Raw genomic sequence first — 26,266 nt, 5'->3', positions numbered from 1 at the left:
AATCACATGACCAGTATCCTACACTGCACTACTGGGCTATGTGCCTTGGCTTTTCCTGACTTGTCTTCCAGGAAAATCCCAACTTCTTTCTTCAGATTAGATCTGTATTTTATAACATCCCTTCTGTGGTATCATTAAAAGAACTCAAATGCATGTTCCTTTTCCAAACAATTTGTGAATCTGATTACTCCCTCTTTCCTGTGTTATTGCTCATTATATTACCTTTGTTCTCTTGGAGAGCAGCAGGAAACTAGAAGAAGAAAAATAATAGAAAGCGACCAAACACATTTAAACCCCAATTCTGTACTTGATATTTATATGACTTAGAAGAATTAGTCATCCTCCTTTTCCCTCAGTTTGCTCATCTGTAGAATGGAGATTAACAATAAGACCTATATAGTTAGATAAATATGAAGGTACTCTATAACCTTCCCTAGAGTGTGCATTGGTGATGCTGTGTGATAGGGCAACAAGAAGCTCAGGTACCATGAATCCACATCTTAGCTCCTTCACTTTATGTAGTGCATGATCTGGCATGGATCACTCAACTAGTCTTTTCCATAATTTTCTTGTCCTAAAATAAAGAGGATAAAATAGCAACCACCATGTAGAGTTATATTGACAATTAATGTATGCAAATGTAAGAACACATATTAAGCTTCAATAAATATCATGATTTATTATAAAGTCAAGGACAATCTGAGGAAGCTCATGACAAGCACTTAAATATAACGTCTTGCAACATTCATGGTAATGAATACCTACCTGCTCACTCCCCTTTCAAAGTGTTCTGCTTGCATAACTTAGAATTATAGGGTGGGTGAGAAAGAACATGATACAGACAAAAAATACATATAAACAGATTTTTTACTATCCTAATTCAATCTTACTGGGAATTATGTCTCAGATAGGAATGTTTTTGTCTGAGAAGCTGTACTCTAATCCATTAGTTTTGTTCACCACTTGGGGGACATTGACAGGTACTCACAACAAAGAAACATCCAGTACAATACATCATCAGAACTGAAAGTGAGGAAGTCCAAGCTACAAAGATCACTTTGCTCAGTAATTTTTCCCATATTTCATCCCAACGTCTATTCACTATCACTCAAGAAGAACTTTATAATTCCAACTAAATCCATCTCTCGTGTCCTGGATGAAGAGAGAAAGAATGTTAGCTTCCACTGTCTGTTGATCCAGTGAGGAAGTAGTTACACCAGGGAGTTTGCAAAAGAAAAAGACTTGGTTATTTAGTTATATGTAGGGGCTGATCATGACAGCTGTAGTCAACCTGTTCATGAGTGACTGAAGAGTGCCTGAGGAGTGTTAGGACACACAAATTGATTTGTTATGGTAACTGGCAATGGCTGTCAGTGGTAAATGAGGTTTCAAATGACTGCTCAAGTGATGATCCAATTTGGAAGTCAATCTGTTGCTGCAATGGCCTCTTTCAGGATACTAATTCAGAAGAGCTATAACATAGACAAACCAACTCATGAATGTTTCTATGTCTGGCAAGATATTTGGAATGCAAACCTTAAAAGTGCAAATGTGATTATTTATCTTGCCTTTAGATAATTTTGGTAGAGTTGGAGAAGAAAGAGCCATTCAAACCAAGAGATGAGAGAACTTGAAAAAATGTATTTAAAATAGCCATTCCATTTCTATTTACCTACCTGTTCACACAGATTAAATGTGCTTCTATCTATAGGAAAACTAAAATGCCCATATGGAAAGCCAATTTCTCACATTGATCATGAGCCAGAATGAAAACCAAGCCAGATCCTACTGGATGAGTGGCATTACCTAAAATCAAGTTCTACAGTTTCCCCCAGTATTTTAACCTAATAATTGTTCTTTTGTAATGTTACTCAAGTGATAAAATTAATGATGAGTGAGGGGAAATGTCTACACAAAGATCTTCTTTCTAAAGCTATATGATCTAGCAAAATTTTGTATACAAAATAAATGACAACTATTTAATATATAATATTTAACATTTAACAATCAATTCAATATTGAAACAAAATGTAATCATTTGATTCATGAAATATTCAAAAACATGTGGGGTTTTTTCCTTTCTTCCTTTTTAATCCTGGGAATTGAACCTAGCTTCTTCTACATCTTAGGCACATGTCCTACCACTGAACAATACCATCAGATTTATCAAATATCAGTTAAAATGGAGGTTAAATGAGGGATGGGCAAGGTGGGAAGCAAGAAGAATGGGTGAGGTGCAAAAAGAGTATAGGGTAAGATGGATGAAAATGGGGGAGGCAATTGGAGATGGTGAGGAAAGCTTAACTTCATGGGGTGTATGAAGATGATCTAGGTGAGGAAACCTAGAAATGGAGGATACAGAGTCTGAACTGGCCATCTCTTGTAGCCAGGCAAGACTTCTAGCAGTGGGATTGGGTTGCACTTATTTGAGTTGTTGGCCAAGCTGGTCCTGTGGAGAACCTTAAAGAACCCAAGTTGATGATAAGAAAGAAAGTTGCCCTCCACAAACTGAGAGCGGAGCCCCATTGCTGAGAACAACTCATTGAATGTAGAGAGGTTAAGCTTGAGCCTGCATGGAGCCTTCACCTTTATGTTCTGGTTTCCTTGGTACAGGAAGCTACTCTGCAGGATACTGGAAAAGAAAGTGGACACCAGCCCAACCACACAACCTTCAACCTGCAATCTGTGCTGCCTACAAGGTGATCTGGGGCAATGATGGCACAGAACTTGTAGGCATAGCCAAGTAATGTCTCACCTCACTAGAGACCCACCCCATGAGAGGGAGCCCATGCCTGACACTGTCCAGATGGCCAAGAAGTAGTGACCGGATAGTCCAGAGACCTAGGGTAGAACCAGACATGACTGGCAAATAGAAAAAATAAAACAGTGAAAAGATGCCCAATGAGATTTTGCTATACTCATAGATGGATGTCTTGTCCAGGTGTTATCACAAAGCCTTCCCCTAGTAGCAGGTGGGAGCTGATGCAGAGACCCACAGCCAGACATTATGCTGAGAGAAAGAGTCTAAATTGGAAATCTCAGGGAATCCTTAGGGGGAGAAGGCAGAAAGACTGTAGAAGTCCAAGCAGATGGAGGACACTAGGAGAACAAGGCCCAATGAATCAACTCAGCAGAATGCATATAGGCTCACAGAGAGTGAAGTATCAGGCACGGAACCTGCATGGATCTGTACCATATCCTCTGCATATATGTTGTAGTAGATACCTTGGTGTTTTTGTGGGACTCTTAATACTGGGAGCAGGTATATCTTTGTTTTTTGTTTTTTCTCTGCTTTTAGGTCTCTTTTCCTCCTGTTGGGTTGCCTTGTTCAGCTTTGGTATAAGGGCTTTTTTTTGTTGTTGTTCTGAGTGTTTGATTGTTTTCTGTTGGAGGGAGGCTTGCTCTTCTCTGAATAGAGATGAAGGCAGAGTGAATAAAGCAGTTGGGAGCAGGAAGATGGGAGGAATGGAGAGAGGGGAAACTATGCTTGGGATATAGTGTATAAGAGAAGAATCTATTTTCAATAGAAGTTAATTATTCACAAATATATGTGCACATTGATCAGCAGTCTAATAGAGATGTGCAGGTAAACCAAGCATTAAAAGAAACACCAAAATGAGGGGCTGAAGAGATGGGTTAGCAGCTAAGAGCACTATCTGCTCTTTCAGAAGTTCCAAGATCGATTCCCAGCAACCACATGGTAGCTCACAACCATCTACAATGTGGTCTGATGCCCTCTTCTGGAGTACAGGTGTATATGCAGATAGAACACTCATTTATAAAATAAATAAATCTTTTTTAAAAAAGAAAAAGTAGAAGGGCTCTAAAAAAAGAAAAAAAGAAAAAAAGAAACATCAAAATGACAGAAATAGATACACATATTATATGTATGAACCATTTTCTTTTTTTTTTTCTTGGTATTTCTACAATATAGCTATACTAGAAATATGTTTACCTAGAGACACACATACAATTAAGTTTGACCTATAGTGCTTTTTCTTAGACAAAATAATAACAAAATTATAGATTTACACTTATAGAAAGTTAGTGGTGACAAGAAAATATATAAGAATTTTTCATTGCATAGAAAAAACAAGTATTAGATTTAAATTAGGTTGCAACAAAAGTAAATTCAGTTGACTTTGAAGCAGTGATAAAAGTATGTTACAAAGTTCCTCTATATTAAGTCCCCAGTTTTCCAGGCTCTTCCATTAATGTTCTGGTGACAGACTCCAGATGATAGAAGGACTTGTCTGTGAACTTTGTAAGCCAAAGTTTGTTTCTTTAGCTTCTTTATGAACATAACAGGTGTTAGGTTTCTGACCGATGCCACACTTCCTGATACATATTTTAGTACACACGCACACACACACACACACACAGTCATGCCTTCTTATATTTACAATATTCAACCAGGCCCAGAACACAAGAGGCACTTTAGAATTCCCATGACTTCACTCCTCACTACCCCAATCATTTTGTGTTCATATCTCATTGATTATGCCTCCTGAATATCTCTCTGCTTTGGGTCTCATGTCTCGTGTTATCTGCTCTCTGCTGGCGCTGGGCTACTGGTGTTGCTCTCTCGCTGGTCTCAGACCTTTCACTCATCCATCTACTGCACAGTTGTCAAAAGATACGTTGATCCCATTACTCATTTCCTTAAATTATAGCACTAAGATAGCTTATAAAGCTCCTTTTCTCTAGCCGTTGCTTATTTCTGCTACAATTCTTCCACAAGTGTCTAAAAATTGAGTTATATTATTAACTGAAACATAATTAGATAGGGTTGGAAAAAAGGAGAAATATCATCCTTCTCATTTTGGGCATTATGATCATTTTAGTGTAATCTAATATGACATTTATATTTTAACAATTATAGTTCACATTTAAATTATATTACATTAAAAATAAGAGAAAAACTTAAATACTTTTAATAAATTTTTCTGATGGATGAATGATTCCTTTTTGTTTTAACCAAAGACAAGGCTTTCTGTTTATACATATTAAATTTCTCTTTTGAGATTTTTCCCAGGATTCCATTTCACTGGGGATTTTTTTTTAACACAGTCTTGCCATGAGACAGGACAACTGCTTCTGCTGGATTTGTAACATGTGAAAATGTCACCCGCCTAAGCTGAGGTGGATAACCACTGGCCAGCTGTCAGAAGATAGACAGGCCAGTAGAACTTTCCCTGTCTTAATGATCATCACTCGGTAGGCTGCGTGTAACAAGGTGTACGTGAGATGACAGTTAGCCTGTGATAAAGGTGGAGGTGCCTATTGGTTATATTTCATATCAGATATAACCTGAGGGATTTAGGCACACTTATACTGATGGAGGTATAAAAATTAAAAAGGAATAAACAACCCATCTAACATGCAGCCAACAAAGCACAGACCTAATGTACACAAGTATAAGAAGCCCAGCGACCCAGGAAAGTGGGTAAGAGGGGAGGACATCCTATTGAGACTTTAGGTGTGAGAAGCCTGGGAGAATGAGGAAATAGAAGGATCCAGTGGGTCCTGGAAAACTACAGGCGAGTCAGGGCCCTGGGGTCCTCCGCAAACTATGGCAACAGCCAAGGAAAATATAGGCAGTAAACCTCGAACCCCTACCCAGACTAGCCGATGGACAAGACATACTCCACTGTTGAGTGGAGAAGGAGATCTGACTTTCACACAAACTCTGGTGCCCCATATTTGAACATGTCCCTTGGATGGAGATGCCTGGTGGCACTCAGAAGAAGGACAATAGGTCACCAAGGAGAGACTTGATACCCTATGAGCATATACAGGGGGAGGAGGTTCCCCTCAGACACAGACATAAGGGAGGGGAGTAGGGGGGGAAGTGGGAGGAAGGGAAGAATGGAAGGATACAAGGGATAGGCTAACAACTGAGATGTAATATGAATAAATTAATAAAAAAAAGAAGCCCAGCGAATATTAGTTTCCTTTTTTTCTATGTGTCACCCATTATTCAAGCTGATACCTTTTTATTTCCCTGACCATCTGCTGATGAGAAGTGTGTTTACATTCATGTTCCACCATTAATAAGCAGTGACATGGGTATACGCACATCTTATTACATTACTAAAATTAAATCTTGGCAGGTGGAAGCACAGGGTCAAAACCATGCATATGTTTTGTTAGGTGTTGCAAATGTGTGCTATACCTAATAAATGAAATAGTCATACATTTAACTTCTTGGGAATTATAAAGTGCATAGTTTGGGGGACCTTTTCAGACTCTCCCAAGGTCATCAGCTCTGGAGTCCTTGGAGGTAAATTCTGCCCAGTATCAGCAACTCTGGTTGGGAACGAGCAGTTTCTCACCCGGTCCTCTAGTCACATGCCTGGGAAAATCCTCCTGTTTGCTACTATGATCTAGCCAGGCCAATCAGCCTTAGCATCCTTAATTTCTCACCAGTCAAAGCATTCTAGCCTTGGACAAGGAGGCAGTACAGAAGCCAGATTCGGACACAACTGAAAACACCATTTTAACTCTCCGGGGACACTCCTTGACTGATGAGATAGTGACGGCAAGTAGGTCACACAGGTCAGTTCTTCACATCCTCCAGTACATGTGCTATCCAGAAACATCCATGTAGATGAACAAAGCCCTTTGGTGGTTTTAATCAGTACAACATGCTCTTTTTGCATCACTTTCCAGATTCCCTGCCCTGGCTCCCTCCTTTTTTTCCCCATTGTCACTTCCCCCTCCTGTTTGTCCTGTAGCACATTTCTGAGTCATTTGAAACAAGTTTGAGGGAAGGTGTTTTCAGGAAAATTAAAAGTGAGCCATGATGTCATTTGGAAGAAAATACTTAATTTTGTTTCCCTTCATTGGTTTAAGTAAGACTCTCCAATTGTTTTAATCTTTCTGGTTCTCTTTGCCCTTGGGGAGGCAGAGTTAACAATGAACTACCTAGCAATGCCCTCTGAGTGCTCCAGAGGGAGGAGGGCTCCTTGGAGCCTTCCACAGGGATGAGGATTCTGAGGACTCCAGTGCACTCAGTCACAACAGGATGCCAAATCTCAGTACAGAATCCTGTGGTAAGATTTAGAAATGTGAAATGAGACAGAGGATGAAAGGAAATGAGGATGAAAGAGAAATCAAGAACTTCCTCACCCTGTCCTACTTGTAAATGATCATCTCCTGTTTTCCCAGATGTTGTCTTTTCCAGTTTTATACACACCCCATAAAAAATCCTCGTGGATAATTCATATTCAACAAAAACAAGATTTATTGAAGTCCTAAGTTATCATCTCCTTCTACTCTCTCATAGCACCCAGGTCATTCCCTACTCCTCCCTGGTGCTTATTTAATTGTTTGCCTCTCTGGCTGGGAGACAAGCTCCCAGGGAATGGGAAGCTGCCAGTTCTACTCTCTGTCATATTCTTGGCACTTAACATAGTGTGGGCTTTAAAAAATACCCCTTCAATGATGTATGAAAGAACAAATGAAGAATGAAGATGCAGTGATCACATAGCTGTCCTTAGTGAAGTGATCTTAGTGTTCTATATATTTCCACAGTCATCAGCCGGCTTTAAATAAAGTAGATGCTAAGTATATGTGGACTGATGAGGCAACGACAATTTTATATAAAAACATCTAATGCCTGTCTTCTAATATCAGAGTTCAAAGTATTCTAAAATATTCTCACACTTACTTACAATCTAGGAGCACAGATATTATAAAGAGAATTGCTGCTTATTTGGAAGAGAAAAGAAAAGAAAAGAAGAGAAAAGAAAAGAAAAGAAAAGAAAAACATTTCTCTAAGTTACTCTTCAGGAATGAAGACTCAGCAGAAAATGACAAGGAATTGGCCACCGTTCTCAAGCCTTCTCCTTCTCCACACAGTACAGCAGCCACTGTGGCCAGGGTTATCTCTATGTTATCCTTTACTCTGTGGATAGAAAGCATTTCTTCCTAACCTAACTTTCTGGGCCCATTAGTATGTAGATGATACTCCAAGGAGTCAGCCACACACCAGGGACAGACGTCAAGCATCCCAGGCGGGACAAATCCTGTGTCCCAGTGCTACAAGTGAAATAAAACCCTGGCTTAAGTCTGCTTTCTTTGGTTTTAGATGTCGGATCCATAAGGGTATCTGGCTTATTGCATTTACATTGACAACACAGGGAGAATAAGATTTACAGAGATAAATCACCCTTTCTTCTTCTTGGTCGTTTGAAGCCAAATTATTTTTAAAGAACCAGAGGTCATTTAAAGCTTATTGGATAATTCCAAGTGTCAGATTCCCTCCTTATTTTTGATACAAGGAATCATTTTCTACAACAGGCATTTAAAATTCAAGGCTGCCAGGGTGTTAGTAATCCCAGGAAAGACCCTTGCTGGCAACCTTATTAGCATCGCTGCCTCTTGATTTTTATTTAATTCCTTTTACTATTCTATCGTAGGGCTGACAGGCAGTATAGAGCTAAGGGGTTCAGAATCAAGGCAATATTTCACTATATGTCAAGCCTGCAGTGACCTAATAAACTGCTCACAAAGTGCTTTGAGATCATATAGCAAGAGGTCAAAGAGGTTGGGGCTGTTGTTCAGTGGTGAGAGCATTTGTACATCATGTGCAAGGCCCTGGGTTTGATCACCAGCCCCATAAATAAATGATAAAATGATGTGCTAAATGAGGGAGCCACAAACGTAGAATCATAGTTAATAAGGAAATAAAGAGTACTGACATAAATGGTCCAAATAGTCATCTCCCAAAATGATGGATTAGCATCTGGATTTCATCTTCGTATCTGTAAAGGACTAAAGTGACATGCCAATGGCAAAAACAAGCACTTGGAAAGCTGAACTCTGTTCTAAGCCCTGGGGATTGGAAGGCTGTTACAGAACATGGGTGAAAACAGAAAAGCCCATATAACATTAAAATGTTAGCTTAGAGCAACCAAATGTTTCATACTGGGGATTACTTTCAGCTTGTAAATCATATTCACATACGACACTGTGTGCTAGCTCAAAAATAAATATAACAATTGCCTTGCCCCAACGAAGAAGTTTAGTGCTCCCAACTTCCTCTGATTCATTCGGGCCCTTGCCAACATACTTTGAGTCGCCCAGGGAGCTCCTTCAAATACAGAGTCTGCTCAGCATGTGGGACCTGGGGACTTGCTTTCCTAAGGAATGTTAGGTACTGTAGATGTCCTGGGAGCTAAAGCACCACCTGTGAACAGGAGCTCTGGGAGATTAGCATCCTGTGTAATCACAGAAGATTTAGGCTGAAGTTAATCCAATACACACTTAATGAGATGCATCATTGTCCCTCTGCTAATTGATACAGAGGCAGAAATACCCAGTGATTTACAGACTCCTGTAGTTTTTCTTTCGATAGTCAAGCAAAGCACTTAGAGAGCTGAGCAACGAAGAGCCCTCTAGAGACCCTGGAGTCTTGCAATCTCTTGCAGGTGATCACATACTCTCTCAAGAATAACTTTAAAACTGTTCAGTCTTCTCCCAGGAAATGTGCAGACTTCCTAGTCCCATCTCTTACATAACTGCATTTTCCCCTAGGCTCTTGTGAGATCACATAGTAAAAGATTTTTAAAGTCTCCCTATCTGCTCTTGGTCCAGAAGCCAGGAGAAACAAGGAAGATCATCCATCATTTCTCTGGGATATTGGATGTTTTTAAATATAAGTCTTATAAAAGAACTAAGCTAATTATCTAAATGTACAGAATACAACTCAAAAGAAAAATAAAACCAAGTGAGAATAGAAGGATTTGAGAGTCTGTGGCTTAAGCTGTGGGAATTTCTCCACAGCCCTCAAAAGGACTTGGAGTGGGAAAAACAGTTTGGAAACAGTCTTGCCTGCTATTCTCAACCTCAGAATCCTGCCTCAGTCTCTCCATGAGCAGATCCTGGTTCTGAATGATCAAGGTGAGATACAATGGCTAATACCTGGCATCCCATTACTTGAAAGACTAAGATAGAGAATTGCTATGAGTTAGTTTCAGGCCAATCTAGACTACACAGTGAGTTCCAGAGCATTGTGGACTACAACAGCAAGACCTTGTCAAAATCAACAAGACAAAAGTCAAGGCCCAATAAATATAGGAGGAAGAAAAGAGATAATAAGTTCTTGAATAGCTCAAGAAAGTTCTGGGCTCACAATCTCATGGTTCCGAAGTTTCACCATTTAAGTCCCTAGGAGGTTTTAACACACAATAAGGTTTGAGGAAGTCCTTAGCTTTGGTCTGTTTACTTTAGTGAGAGTAAAATCCACCTCCACTGTCAATCAAAAGCCTAGACATATATACTCATTGTATAGAAGAAGGATATAGTACAAGTGACTTGAGAATAGAAATCTAATATACTTCCAAATTGTAGTCATGGTTTAGAATAGGTTTGTCGGTTTGTTTGTTTGTTTGTTTGTTTGTTTGTTTGTTTTGTCCTCTACACTACTATTCTATCTATGGAACACTTGTCTGATGAGGAATCCCAAGTGAAGAGCAAAATGATATTACTTTGTGAATTTGTAATTGGATCCATTAGCATGCACCAATGTTCTACAAACATTTCTTTCTTCCTGTGCATGCACGCATGCCCTGGAGAAAGTCAGTTCTACATCTTCAGACACTTTTCAGGAGCATTCCTTTCAAGCAAGTTTGCACATATTAAGGATTATCTGAGTGCAACAGGTCTCTGGTGAGTCAGGAGGAAAGTGATGAGGAAGAGAAATGAGCATAGCAAACTATATAACACTTTATCACAGGATATTAGGTTGGCTGCTTTATTTAAGACATTCTATGCCCATTTTGGTGCTGGTAGAAAGTGGATATTCATTTGGTCCCATTTCTCCTTCCCATAAAGGTTAGAGGGTGCAGGGGAGGAAAGGAGAGAGCTGCCTAGGTTGGAGAACGATTCATAGAAGGAGTCAGAACTTCTTTAAGGGTTTTACGTTGATGCTGGGTTATCCTCAACATTAGGGATCCCTTGGATACAGAAGTAGCCTTTGCAAAGCACAGTTTCTCAGAAACTCTGTCCCTCTCTCAGTGTTAATTACAACCTTCTTTAAAATAAGAAATATGCTTTACTTGTTGTTACATATATACTTAATGACAACCAAGTACAGAAAACAGATCCCTTACTCCTAAAGCCAATGACCCCTTTAACTGACTGCAATGCATCATAGGAGTACAACCTAGCTAGCTTTTACTTCTTCAAGTTATTAAAATTCTCCTTTGTATTCATTTACAAAATATGAACAACAATGACAATAACAGTGACTATAGTGCTTTCTTATACAGCAATACCCATTGAGTAAAAACCATAGCATGTACTAAATTACTAGCTTTTCAGCATCACAGATATGGAGGAAGGAGGATCACAGTTTGGTGGCCATTCTGGGCTACATGGTGAGCACAAGGCCTGTGTGGGTTGCCCCTCATCCCAAAAATTCAAGGGCTAGGGATGCAGCTCAGTGAAGAACACTTATGCAAGAGCCTGTGTTCAATCCCCAGCACTTAAAAAGAAATGGAGGCTGAGCATCATCTTAATGCAATTGTGTATGTGGCTACCATAACAAATGACTGTAGACTTGGTAGACAGTACTCTTATGGTTCTTTAGGCCAGAAGTTTGAAATCCAGGTATCAGCAGGACTGCCTTCTTTCTGGGAGCTTCATCAGAGATGCTATCCCATGTTTTTTTCTTGACTTCTGGTATTGCCAGAAATCTGTTATGTTCACATGGCTTATTCTCCATTTTATTTTTGTCTCTCCATCTCTTCTTATCTAATAAGGACTACAAGTATATACAATTGAGGTTGTGCCTTGATGACCAATGCTTCAAATAATACAGTGCTTGAGCAGTAGTAACATTAACACACTCTGTACAGCACTAGGGATAAGGGATAACCCATACAGGTCTTGTGCTCACTATGTAGCCCAAAATAGCCACCAAACTCTGGTCTTCCTTCCTCTACATCCCCGATGCTGGAAAGATGAATATCAGAGACCCTGACTGCCTAGCCTCCATTACACAACACTATAAAAAAAAATCCACCACTCAGGTGAATTATTTGGCCACAAACAGGGCTTCAGATCCCAAACAACCAAAATCAGTGGAGTAAGAATGAAGGATCATGGGAGTTTTGGGTGTTATGTGTAGATAATTTAATTTCCTTGTGAAATTCACCCCTGTCAAATATATTCAATATTTCAATGTTTGATTCTAACATTTATGTTTCCTGTTTTAAGTCTTTTTAAACACTGTTGAAAGTTGTTCCAGGAATGATTTCTGGAGTCTCAGAGACTGCCATAGAAAAATTAAAAAAAAAAAAAAAGAGAGAGTGCTCCCTGTAACACTGGTAAAGAATAAAAAAGCAGAATTGGGCAGGAGGGAAGTTAGCACTCACTGAAAATGCAACAGAGGCCCCAGATGATTCAACAGAGAAAATCAGCACTGAACAGGCTTTTTGTAGTTGTCCTACCAGAAGGCAACAAGGCTCGGCCCTTGTCCCTAACCTACCCCTGCCACTGAATGCTCTACCCTAAAAGAGCCAGGGTTTGATGGAAAGCAGCTGGCAGCTTCCCTCATATTGGGCAGTGCATAGCCATAGACACAGCTGTAAGCATGTAGAGGAAATTAGTGGCAGAGCCTAAAATGGGACTTAGAGTACGGACTGTAGCATCTACCTTGCAAACAAATGGAAGTCTGTCTGCCCCTTCATCATCTGTTATGAGAATGTGGCCATGAGAGGTTCCACACCTGGGCCTGATTGCCTTTTTCTGGGAAAGAATCCATTAGGTGCTCTCAAATCATGTACATAGTGACAGGTCTGAGAGGTCTCAGCTCTGGGTTCTCTGACTTTTCCTCTCCCACCCACACATTTTCCATTCGCACATCCTGCAGCAGTTCTCAAAAAAAAAATCTTCATTTTTACAATGGCTTCTGATCACATTTGGACCACAGTGAGTTTGCTTTCATTAGTTACTTGGACATATAGGATAATCATTTCACCACTATTTAGAAATCTTGGCTCACCTCATTCGTTTATTTATTCACTCATCATACAGTTTAATACTGACTCAATACTAAACTAAACATTGAGTATTTAAAAATATTCATGAGACTGTCAAAGTTCTTAGCATAATGGTAAACAGTTGGATTTTACGGAGAAAGAAAACTCACTTAGACAGTGTTGTGGATTGCTGTCCTCTGCAGGTGTGATGAACCACACAAGACCCTCCCAAGATCAGACCCAGTAGCAGTCCTTGGTAAAAGTGGGAGGAAGGTCTTTGGGCCCTCTCCTGTGACGAAGGTCTATTCATTCCTTTTGCATGCAATTCTGCCTGAGTTGAATGTGGTCTCAGGAGGTGGCAGGGTACATGGTTGGTGAGATTTCTATTAAAAGGGGATTCCATCTGCGCAGCTGCTATTAGGTTGTTACCCATGTGGGGGTAGAAATTTTCAGCAGTCCAAGTGTTTAGGAGCACACATTCTCCCCCTAAGTAACATCTCACACATGCTATTGCAAATAAACAAGTAACAAGGCATTTGTTTCACCACACTTATGTTGAGTGGAATTATCGTTGGTGCATATATAGTTGAGTAGGCTTTGTTTATAGTTCTCGAGCAAAACCTATAAAACAGATGGATTATGGGCATGAGCATGATTTGGATAACTCAGGATTGGAGGAGCTACCTCAGTTGATGCTGGAAAGGTTGGAGCATACCCATGGATGGCCCACAACATGAAGCAGCTAACTCACGAGAAGGGGATTAAATACCAGCTAGTCACTCCTCAACTGCAACTCAGTCGCCCGCCTTCTACTGAAGCATAAGACCTCCTCTGGGTAAGATCATGTTCTCTTCCATGAGGCCATGATGTTGCTAAGAAGCCTGTCAGCAGCCTGCTTTTTAGTGAGAGTGCTCACATCAACCTCCATAGACATCAGCAACCCATGGATCCTAAACACATACCTTTGTATGTACAATCACATGATGTATGTGACCCTGGGTTACAAATATTCAATAAAAAGCACACAGATGTTCATATCAACTAGATACCTCTAAAACGCTTGAACCCCCAGTGGTTGTTTCATCCCCTTTTGCCTTTCCCCCTCAGAAGCCTTAAAAGCTGTAGGCCAGTCCCTAAGAGGGAATGTAGTCCTTTCAGTGGGTGGGACTTCCAGGTTAAACATAAATTATGGATATAACTATACAACTAGAGCAGTGACTGTATCCCAAAGAAGTACAGGCAGGAGATTTCCTTAAAACTATCCAACTGTAAGACTAGAAAAGAGAAGAAAAATATCCCATAAATAATAATTATCTGAATGTAATGGCTAATGTTCTTTAATGTAGCTCCAGCAAAAATGTCACTGTAAGAAATGCTATTTCACTTCTCTACTAACAAATCAGGCCCTTAGTGTGCTAGGGGAGAAATGATTGGAACTGCTTTAAAGCCACGTTTACCAGAGAAACTGCAAAAATATTTATATTCTTATGAAGGAAGAAAGGAATGCCCCTCGTGGGTGTATTTAACTACTCTCAATCTTTTGGATAAATGATAATGCTAAACAAGAAAAAAAATAGAAAGATGACCTTAGAATAATAACCTCAAGACCCAGCTGGGACTCAGCTTCCCAATGTAAAAAAAAAAATCATATGCAATATGTTCAGGGTGGAAATTTCTATACTGCTTTAAAGCTCATAGACTTTATGATATGCTGCAAACAAAAATCACCCGAACACCCAACTCTGGGCTGGCTTCTTTCCCATGAGGTAGGGACTCCCATATGTAAAATTATTCACCCAGCCTTGCTCACCAGCTCTAATTCTACTCAGTGACTCTGTAGCATTTGTAAGGACAGAAAAACAAAGGGAAGGAGAAAACCAATCCATTCATAGAGGTGTTTCATATAGAGCATGGGACTGTAAAGCAAAACCACGTCTGGACCAGTGAGGGCTTTCTGCCTGCAGTTCTCTGCCCATGCTTCTTTAAGAGACCACATACAAAGGCAGCGTGGAAAATTTCACAGGATATATATTGGGTCAGCGCCTGAAAGTCTTGTCATTGGCTGAGTATCCTTTTTCCTTTGTCGCTTCTAACTGCCATTACATATGTTACATGGAAAATGGAGATCTAGAAAGGACCTGACCTGTGAACCATTCTGTTTTCAAACAGCCAGAAAGGCCTTTGGGTGTCCAGCTGATTCATTGTGAGTGGCATTCATGTTTATGTGGCTAGATGATGTTAGGATGAATTAGTTCTGGAAGAGACTAAGTCAATGAAAGTCAACGATCAAATAAATCTGCACAACATTGCATGGGATGTCTTTGAATAACTGGTCCCTTTCCATACAGAAAGAATATAACAAAGAGATAAAATTCTATATTTAAAGGGCCACAATATTCTAGGCTTTTTTTTTTTTGGTCTCATAGGTTTTTTATTGCCAGCAGAGCGAAGAGATTCCTGATAAAATAATCTTCAATCATACATGCATTTGCAGAACTCATGTGTCATAAGAAGGACCCTCATTAATAACTTCGTTTGATCTGGCAAGCATATAGGCATGTGAGGTGATGAGCTTCCTATATTTTGTTAAGTACAAGAGTGAGGTCTTTTGCTGCCTATGAAAAGATCCCAAGTCCTTTTACTTTGCATATATATTAACATGAACAAATTGGATTAATTTAGTCTAATAACATTAATCCAGTAACAAAGTAATTCTTTGAAGCAACTGCGTAGGTTAATTAACAGACAGAATTAGTGAGACATGAATGGTTCAATAGCCCTGTGTCAAAAATCTCTTTGACCAAGCGAAGAGACGGGCAGAGGCATCACCTGCCAGTACATAAACTCCCTGTGATAGTTAACAGATTTCTACAGATTCATGATAGATGCCAAATGTTTCCCGGCTGTTTCAGGCATCTCAAAGCCTACACCCAAAGAGCTCTAGTGCTTGTGGGGTTCAGATAGGTTTAGGGTTGAATAGAAGTCACCAAGGAGTAGTCTGTCAACTTGCCTAAGAAATTTAAAAGAGTCTATTACCCTGGCAGTGTCACTGCATCTCTTATTTATGCTTCTCTATGGGAGAGGGGGAAGAGCAGCCCGAGCAGCGTGCTGTAGCAGCTATCCAGCTGCTCAAGCAGTTAATATAGCTGTAGAAAGGACATGATTTATACAGGAGTGCTTTCCCTCAACACTAGCACAGGAGGCCAAAACCTGTTCATTCTGATGGACTCATAGTGCATACACACACACACACACACACACACACACACACACACACACACACACACACACACATCACATACACACACCTCGCTGTCCTCTGGTGACAGTGGGCAACTGCTGGCTTACACTAGCACAGAAATCACACAATGCAGAAATGTTTTGATCACGCCTATAGACCTATACCTCTGTGATATAAATGGGACCAGCTTGGATAACAGCTTTCCCTGCATATAACAGCTAGAACTGGCAGCTCACATCAGAGAGAGGCTCCCCACTGCTCGCTAGTGAGGAGGGCTGATTGAGGCACTACATTGGAAGGCATGCACAGCTTATTTCCAGGATCAACAGAGATGCTGCTGCAGGAAAAGATAATCATTGAGTCAGGTCTTTACAGCACAGGAGTGAGGCAAGACCCAGCTTGGAGCTTTCTACCCCTTGCAAGGGAGAAAGACAGGTCTGTTTTTGCTCTCCATTTCTACGCTCTGTTGCTGAGAAGAGAGGAAGGGCCTTGAAGCCTCACATACCTGGTAGGGGCCCTGGTTGCAGCCACAATAGCTGCTCTCCATGGTGTAGCTTCTGGAGACCCCCATCTCTCTCCACACCACTACTCGGGCAGTGGAGGCTCGTGATTTTTCCACCAGAAAGCTGCAACTGTTCATGGTGAAAGCTGGTGCAAGCTTGTCCAGGATTTTAGGAAGCATCTATAATTAAGAGGGAAAAATCAAATCATGGTAAAGTATGAGTGATTAGGAATATTCCTCATTTAAAAAAATTGCTTCTCAATGTTTATTGAACATCATTATATATCAAATACATGGTTATGTTGCCCTGAATCTCTAATTCTAATACATGGATGTGATCATTTTGCAGATGAAAACTGTGAGGCTTGGAAAATATAGAAATAAAGAATTTAAATATAGAAATAAAGAAATTAAAGCATACAACTATAAGATGGTCAAAATGGTATCTAAAAGTTAACCTGTTCTACCCCAACACACTAAGTTGGGCTCTGTGTGTGTGTGTGTGTGTGTGTGTCTGTGTGTGTGTGTGTGTGTGTGTGTGTGTGTGTGTGTGTTGCTCTGCACCCATATTCATACAATGTTGAGTTGTGCCAATTGAGAATTATACATGGCACAGAGACCTATAATTTCTAGTGACCCCATCCAGCTCTACAAAGGACTGTGGGCTTAATCTGAGAGCCAGAAAAACCACTAATGGTTCTGAGCACAAGCACATTCAAAGTATCCTCACTTTGTTTGAGTATGGAATTGCCCAAATGAACTCTGTCATCATATACTGTATGTCATAAATCTGAAGCTGGATCAATTATGGAAGTCCTAAAACTCCATCCTCTCAGATTTCAGACATCCCACCTTTTCTGACTAACAGTGTTTTATTTATGACATTTTGATTTCCATTTAGAAGGCGTGTATAATCTGTTGCCACCACAATTGACTGGGTGGGGCTCTTAGCCACTAGATCTACCCCCATCACACATAAGGGGATGTTGACTCAGAGTTGATAGGACACACTGTCCTTGGAACAGCAAAAACTCTAAACACTGGCAGCTTCAGACTTTAACAGTATTCAAAGTATATTTCATTTTGGTACTAACAGAATATTCACAAAATAGTATATGATGTAAAATTATGTACAATACATAACAAATATTGAAAATTCAGACTTTTAGTCAAATTTTAAGGAAGAAAATATAATTTCTTCTGGTAGAAATGCAGTTTTGGCCATTTCTAGAGCATTTATCAAATCTTTATCTCTCTGGTGGCTTTTGCCCTTATGTTTAATACAGTTTAATTATAAAATTATTCATATAAAGTACATGTATTATAAGTATATAACCATAATTAATTCTTTGATTTTCTGTGATTTCTGAGTTCCCACATGACCTTCAGGCTTAGAGATCATTTTGAAAAGAAAAATTAAATGTGAGTGCCATTCTTATTTGAGTTTCTACAATTGTTCCCTAAATGATTCTTTTAAATCCACACTTGCCTGTCTCTCTGGGTGAGCTCTCACTCACTCCATTTGTTTCTTCAAAGTGTTCATCAAAATAATAATTAAAATTTTTAATTAGTGTGTATGTATGTGTTGTTTAGTTTATATTTCCTCCTGATTTTGTAAGTTCCATGATGGCAGGTGTGTGTCTTACAAGAAAAATACTTGCACACTGAAAAATGATTCTCACAGACAACACTTTATTATTTGCTGAAATAAATAGAATCTACTAATACAGACATGTAGAAGACTGATTAAATATGCATGGATACACTGTTACTACAAATAAGGTAATGGGGAATATTTTTTTCTCCTTTATTAATTTATTCTTGTTACATCTCAATGGTTATCCCATCCTTTGTATCCTCCCATTCTTCCCTCCCTCCCATTTCCCCCTTATTCCCCTCCCCTATGACTGTTCCTGAGGGGGATTACCTCCCCCTGTATATGTCCATAGGTTATCAAGTCTCTTCTTGGTAACCTGCTGTCCTTCCTCTGAGTGCCACCAGGTCTCCCTCTCCAGGGGACATGGTCAAAGGTGAGGCACCAGAGTATGTGAGAAAGATGAAAGAAATCAAAAAATCTGTTCAAGATATATTTTGAAATTATTTTAATTATTATTGTTTTACCTTATTACAAAAAGTTCACTCTTATTTAAATAACTCATGATATTGTAAAGCTATTTATTTCTATATATTTGTATTATTAAAATGACCTTGTTTGTTTTTCTAGGATACACTTAGTTTCATGGCAAAACCAAGATGATGTAGAGACTTCCCATAGACCTCCACACCCTTGCATAATATCTGCCATGGAAGAAGTCCATTTGTTTTGATCAATGAACCTATACTGAAGCATCATTATCAACAGGCAGAGTTGATTTTATGATTCACTATTGAAAACATACATTGAAAAGGCTTAAAACATAGGCTCAATGAGTTATTCAGGATTATACTATCTGTATAGAGCTTCACTGCCATAACAAATGCTGCTCCACCCACCACCTTCCTTTTCCCCTAAGCCTTTGGCAACAATTGATCTTTTACTGTCTTCAAAGTTCTATTTTATCTGGGATGATAGTGGTTGAAACCACGCTACATGACAGAGTGGTTTCTGACACTTAGTAATAGCCACCTAAGGTAACTTCATGTTTTCCCATTCATAGCAGGTTATTTCATCTTATTACTCAATAATATCTCGTTATTAATCTTCTGATTATCCAAATCTAGTTATTATAAGTAAAGCTAACATAAATATCTCTGTAAAGTTTTTTTTTCCTGTAGGCATCTAACTTTGATTTTCTTTAGGTAAAGCAGCCAGGACTGAACTCAATAGTAAGAATATATCTAAGAAGCCAACAGTTCCAAAGTGGGTTATAGCATTTGGGATTTATACCAACAAGGAAAAAGTATCTTTGTGACTCTAAGTCCTTGTCAAAATTTGGTGTCAGCATTCCAGATTTTGGCTACTCTGACAGGAATCAAGAATATCACATTTTTAATCTTCAGTTCCCTGAAGATTATATAACAGTGATCATTGCTTCATTTTTGTTGTTGTTGTCATTTGTGTATCATCTTTGGTAAGTATCTTCATTTCCCCACCTTTTAAATCTGCACTTTCCCCCTTCTTTCCTTTAGTTTACAAGGCCTTATCTTTTACATAACTTCTGATACCTTATATAAACTCTCTTCTGCATAACAGTCCATAATAATGCTTTACCATACGCATTTTGCAGCAATTTCTTCTACTCTTTTTTCTCTTCTATTTTTATTATCTTAACAATATTTTTTCTCAGAGTGGAAAATAAAAGGTTTCTAAATCCCAGGTTATTTATTATTCCTCTTAAGGATCATACCTGTGATGTGATATCTAAAAAGCTGTGGTGGCAGGGAAGAACACAATGCCAAGGCTGGTTGTTAAGTACAGAGTCATCATCATGTATAGTCTCTTTCTGTTATCTTCTAGAACTGTTTATGTTTCTCGTTTTACACTTTGGAGTGTGTGGTAGTTTGAATGAAAATGGCCCATAGGCTCCTGTATTTTAATACCACATCACCAGGGAGTGGAAAAGTTTGAGAAGATCTAAGAGGTGTGGCCTTGTTGGAGTAGGTGTGGCCTGTTGGAGAAAGTGTGTCACTGGTTGTGAGGTTTCAAAAGCCCATACCAAGCTCTCTCTCTCTCTCTCTCTCTCTCTCTCTCTCTCTCTCTCTCTCTCTCTCTCTCTCTCTCTCTCTCTCTCCTCTCTCTCTCTCCTTTACCTTAACCTCTCCCTCTGTGCCCTCTTCTCCCTTCGCTCTTACCCCTCCTCCTTTTTCACTCTCTCTGCCTACTGTCTAGGGACCAGATATAAAGCTTTCAGCTGCTGTTTCAATACCACGCCTGCCTGCGGCCACACTTCCCACTATGGTGGTCTTGGATTGATCCTCTGAAACTGTGAGCAAGCCCCCAATTAAATAGTTTCTTCTGAGAGTGTCCTTGGTTATGGTTTCCCTTCACAGCAATTGAACAAAAACTAGGACAGTCATTGACCCATTTTGACCTAATTCTGTGAAAAATATCCATCCATATCTAGATTATTTTTCTTTTACAATCAAACCGCCATTCCTTTCTAGATCCATTTTTGAAAAACCTGTCTTTCCCATATCATCTTTATTCCTTTGTTAAGGATGAGTAGCAATATTTATGTGGATCTGTTTCTTGATAGTGTAACTCCCCTATGACATACTCATCCAATCTTTCATCATTACCGTCCTACTTTGTAGTCTATGACTTCATGGTAAGCCTCGGCGTGAGGCAGTGCCAGAATTCCAACTGTGTATTACTCCTTTCTGTGTCTTGGCTCCTCTGGGGCATTGCTTTTTTCATTTTGATGTTTATAAAATAATTTGAGGATACTTTTTATTGAAAATGCATCAAATATATACTTAAATATAGGGAAAACTGAAATCTTGACAATATTAAGTTTTTCTATCCATAAATATAGATAAATCCTTAGTCTCTAAATTTTCATTTATTTTGTTCAGTATATTTTACAATTCTCTTTATATAGAATCTATAAATGTTGCTTTGTTAGATTCATAGTCAGATATTTTATTTATAGGATAATAATGTATTTATTACTAAGGTCTCTCTCTCAGGTGTATGCGTGTGTGTGTGTGTGTGTGTGTGTGTGTGTGTGTGTGTGTGTATAGAACATGTTTTACTTTGTGCACCAGACTGGTCTGAAACTGCCTATGTAGACCACACTGGCCTCGAACTCACAGCATTTCTCCAATACCAACCTCCTGAGAGTAGTGATTATAAGCATGTACAGATTTCTCTACTAGTACTGGGGTTTTAAATCTCAAATACACTTGCTGAATGCTAACTTATAAGAAAGCAACAGAATGTTGTACATCACCTTTTATGTTCTACATTCCTACCAACACTTACTCGATCAACATGCTTTTATTTAAATTTTCAGCATTATACTGAAATGTGGCAATGAGAGAGAATGTTGTTGCTGGGCTTCTTTTCCTTGACTTAATGAGGAAACTCTCTGTTTCTGAATATTAAAGATACACATTAGCTATAAAACTTTTCTAAAGTACTCTTTGGAAAGTTGAAAAGAAGGAATCTATTGAAATGGAGAAAATAATGTTGGGTATTGTCAAATACTTTATCTGAATCTATTAATTGTTCATATAAGTCTTTTGATATGATGATTTATAAAAATTAATTTTCTAATTATGAAGTAGTTATGACCAAGAAAAAACTTATTTGGTATATATATATAATTCTTGGTTCTCATATATACTTTTATACTTGATTTTCTAAAATTTTTCAGGAATTTTGAATTTATGTTTATAAGAGATGTTGATCTATTCTCTTTTTTATAATTAGATCTTTGTCTGACCTCATAGCATTAATTGGGAAGCATTCCCTCAATTGTTATTTTCAGAAAGTGGTTATAGACACTGGTACAATTTCACCATTAAATGTATTATAAAATTTACCACTGAACTCATCTGTGTCAGATTCTCTTTGTTTACGTAGTTGTGAATTATTTATTATTACTTAAATATCTTTCATATGTGGGCCTTTTCAGATGATCTATTTTGACTCATTGAACTTTGGTAATTTGTGATTTTCAAGAAATTGGTTCAGATGATGAAATTTATGGAGAAAAATATTTTCATAGTGTTTCATTCTTCTCCATTTAGTGCATGTAGGACTTCTAGCTCTGTCCAGTCTTCTATTTCTTAGATTAGCAATTTGTCCTCTGGTTTGCTTTCTGCTTAGCCTCAACACAAACATAACATTCTTGTTGACTTTTCCAAGATTCATCTTTTGGTTTCATTGTCTTTCGATTTCTTGTATTCAGTTTTTATAATTTATGTTCTAATATTTTATACAAATTAAAATTGTATCTATTATGTGTATATAATATGACTTATCTTCCCTAATCTGAAAGAGTTCCCCACTTTCTGTTTTCTTAGCATTTAATTTGCCCTTTTACTGCTTTCCTAAGATATATGATTAGATGTTTGATTTTAGAACTTTCATCTTTTCATTATATATACACCCACTGCAATACAACTTCAACTAAGTATAGATTTTACCATGCTACAAACTTTTAGAAGTTTCATTTTCATTTACTTCAAATATTTTCTAACATCTCTTGAAATTTCTCCTCTGATGTGCATGTTATTCAAAAGCATTTATTATTCTCCTTGTGTTTGGAATTTTATACTTATCTTCCTATTGATGGATGGATTCATTTTTATTAAGTCTAGGAGCACATATTGTGATTTCTATCTTTTTTCAATATAACATTTGCATTAATTTGTTGAGCCATACACTGTGCCTTTAATTTTTTGTGTTATTTTATTATTTGTGTGTACTGGTGTTTCATCACATGTCTGTCTATTCACCACATACATGCAATGCTCCATGTGGCCAGAAAGGAGGATAACATGTGAGGGAGTTACAGAGACTTAAAAACCACAATGTTGGTGATGGGGATCCAATCCAAATCCTCTATAAAGTCGCCCAGTGTTCTTAACCTCTACATCATTTTAAAAGATTTTCATAAAATATACCTTGATCTCATTCGCCCTCTACCCTCAACTCCCCTCAGATCCATCTTCTCTTTCCTAACAGATCCCTCAACATGGTTATTTTCTTTCTTTCTTTCGTTTTCTTTCTTTCTTTCTTTCTTTCTTTCCTTCCTTCCTTCCTTCCTTCTTTCTTTCTTAAAATATCATCACATAGCCAATGTCCTGGTGCTCTAACTCTTACAATCTTTGTACTCTGTCTTTCCAGATGTTGTATGAGCTTTAAGTATAATGGTTGTGATAGGCAGCCCAAGGTCAGTTTGTTTCTGCATTTTGATAAGCTGTTTTTTTCTATAATGAACTCTGTCTAGAACAAAAAGAAGCTTCTTTGATAAGGGATCATTCATCTGTGAGTATGAAGATAACTATTTAGAAAGCAGCTAGAGAGTTACACTAGTTTATGAGATTTATAGTAGTAGGATCTTCTCTAGGTTCCATAGCCTCCCCCAGCAATGGGTAGTTTGCTAAGTTTGCTAAGTTGATAGCATCTGTCATGAACTCCCTTCTGCTGCGTGGGCTAAAATATGTCTTAAAGCATGTAGTATGGTCTGTATTGGTGAATGTTTCATGTGGACTTAAAAAGTATAAGTATTCTGTGTTTTTGTATAAAGGCTTCTATAAAAACAAAGTGCATTTGTTGATTGATGGTATTTATTTTTACTGTTACATCTGCCTACTGATAGAGAAGTTGTACAGCCTGCAGCTGTAACAGGAGATGAATCTTCTCTTTTCAAGTCTCATACACTTGGCCTCATACCCCTATGTTTTTTATGTGATTAAGCATATATATGCTATGACCTGTCACTTCATTTTAGAAAATGTATTCCTTTATCATTAAAGTAGTGTCGTTCTTTATCCATGAGAATTTTTCTTCCTTTGAAGTTCCTTTTGTCTGAAATTACTATTAACTACCGTTTTGTTTTGATTAGTGTCATCAGATTGAAGTAGATATTTTATATTATTTCTTTTCTCCCCTTTCTTAATATAGTGGCTCCTTTTTACTTGGTCTTATAAGTGTCTTTGAGTGTACAATATACACTTGCAACTGATACAAACACAGTAGTAAGCAGTAGGCTGGTGTTTCAAAACTGGTAGCAGTACTCTACTTAGGCACTTTTCCTTTCTCACCTCTGTGTCATCTTCCATTCCTTTCACATATATGTAAACATATATTTATATGCTCAGATCACCAAACACATTGTTGCCATTTTATTTTTAATAATCACCAATCTGTTAAATTAATAAAGAATTAAATAAAAGATTTCATCTCACTGTCACCTATTACCTTCAGTGCTTTTTCTGCCTTTATATATACCCAATATATGACATATATTATTTACCCTCTTTCAAAACTGCTTTTTAATACTCTTTAGAACTTGTACAAATACTTCAATATCTGTTTATGGGTTAATGCCTGTATTTTGCATCCATGTTTGAAGCATAAATTTACAATGTAAAGAATTCTAGTTTACTGAGGTTTGGAAATGAACACTTTAAACATTTTACTCCTGCATCTTTTTGTTTCAAAGATTTCTGAAGAAGTCAGATATATATATACATATATATGTGTGTGTGTGTATATATGTGTATATATATATTCTCAGGCAAAAGTGAAATAGATTCATTTCTCCTGGTACCATTTGGCAGTATTTTTTAACACTTTATTTATTTTTTTATTTTTATTTGTTATTAATACTTTTATTTTATTACACATGTATAAAACAAACTACATACAGCAGGGAAAACCATGAGACAATCATGAGAATAATGAGTTCTATACATGTTACATTTATAGTGAATTGGCCATATGCGTTCATCCCATTTGAAGTAAGTGCCTTTCCTGTCTTGTTGGGTCTAAATTTCCGAATGAAATTCAATATCTATCCTATCTCAACTCTAATAGATTAACTTCTTTAACTTAATCTAAGACGATCTTGCCCCCTAATCACCTAAGCTTGGTTGTAAACCTATACTATCTTGTCTTCAGTGCTCCTCAGAGACTTGAGAAGGAATAAAACTTAAATTCTTGAGTGAACAAGCAGCGTGGGTTAACAGCTTCCAAAATGTACAAATTGACTTAAGACAGTTTACTGCCTGACCAGTCACCCAATACACTTTATAACATTGGAGCCTCATCTTCAGCTTTCTGGCCTAATATCTCTGCCAGACTTGTTTGCATTCAATACTTTAAAAAGGAATTTATAGCCACAGCATTTTAAAAATTCATTATACATAACATTCCCTGAGTTTCCTGGATTTGTGGTTCCTGGATCCAACACTAAGTAAAGCCAATTTTGTTAGCTGATATACCTCTGTAGAGATGACCAAACATTCAAATTAACTTAATGTTTCTTGAGGACCTAAATGAGCTGTGATCTTTTCCCTGAAGCCTGGGGACAGAGGATTTATAAGGTGAAATGAGGGATCATCTCTCTCATATTTCCACAGCTGTGGCTTATCCATTCATTTAAAAAATGACTTAAAACTATGTCATGTGTAGAAAATATTCACTCAGGCTCTTTATTTCTCTTTTTATCTTGCATAAATACATCTGTGTCTAGGAGAAAAATCAATGATGACTATTCTAAACTGGAGGTTGATTGTTTTACTAATGGGCAGGAAACAGATAGACTTCAAAATCTCAAGTGGAGCATTATTATCCCACCAAGTACAAAGAGATTTTTTAAAAAAATTGTAATATGCCCCTATGCGTATAGACAACCCGTCTATTGCAATGTTATGTTTAAGCATTTGAAACCTTCTTCATAAAAACCTTCCTTCTCCAGCTCTTACTTTCTGATAGTTGGCTTAAGAATATAGACTGGGGATTCTAACCTCAGAGCCCAGGAGTGGAAATCAGGCAGTGTGGAGCCAGATTATACAAGATACACAGAAAAGCCTAGTTTGGGTATGATTGATTTGCTACTTTTGTGAGCTTTTTTGCCT

The 26,266-nt window shown here is 38.0% G+C and overlaps 1 protein-coding gene across 2 annotated transcripts in view; it reads right to left on the bottom strand.

Annotated features, from left to right (window-relative positions):
- Window positions 1–26,266, bottom strand: part of AGBL1 (AGBL carboxypeptidase 1) — an 880,118-nt gene that overhangs the window by 366,695 nt on the left and 487,157 nt on the right. For both annotated transcript variants that reach the window (XM_084772153.1, XM_084772154.1), the window contains exon 21: window positions 16,736–16,912. In XM_084772153.1, the coding sequence (XP_084628279.1) occupies window positions 16,736–16,912 (177 nt within the window). The remainder of the gene's footprint in view (window positions 1–16,735; window positions 16,913–26,266) is intronic.

Source organism: Acomys minous, assembly GCF_964271855.1.
Source record: "Acomys minous genome assembly, chromosome: 2".
NCBI classification, from domain to species: domain Eukaryota; kingdom Metazoa; phylum Chordata; class Mammalia; order Rodentia; family Muridae; genus Acomys; species Acomys minous.
The sequence above is the reverse complement of the archived record's forward strand: the minus strand, read 5'-3'. Positions and strand labels throughout refer to the sequence as shown.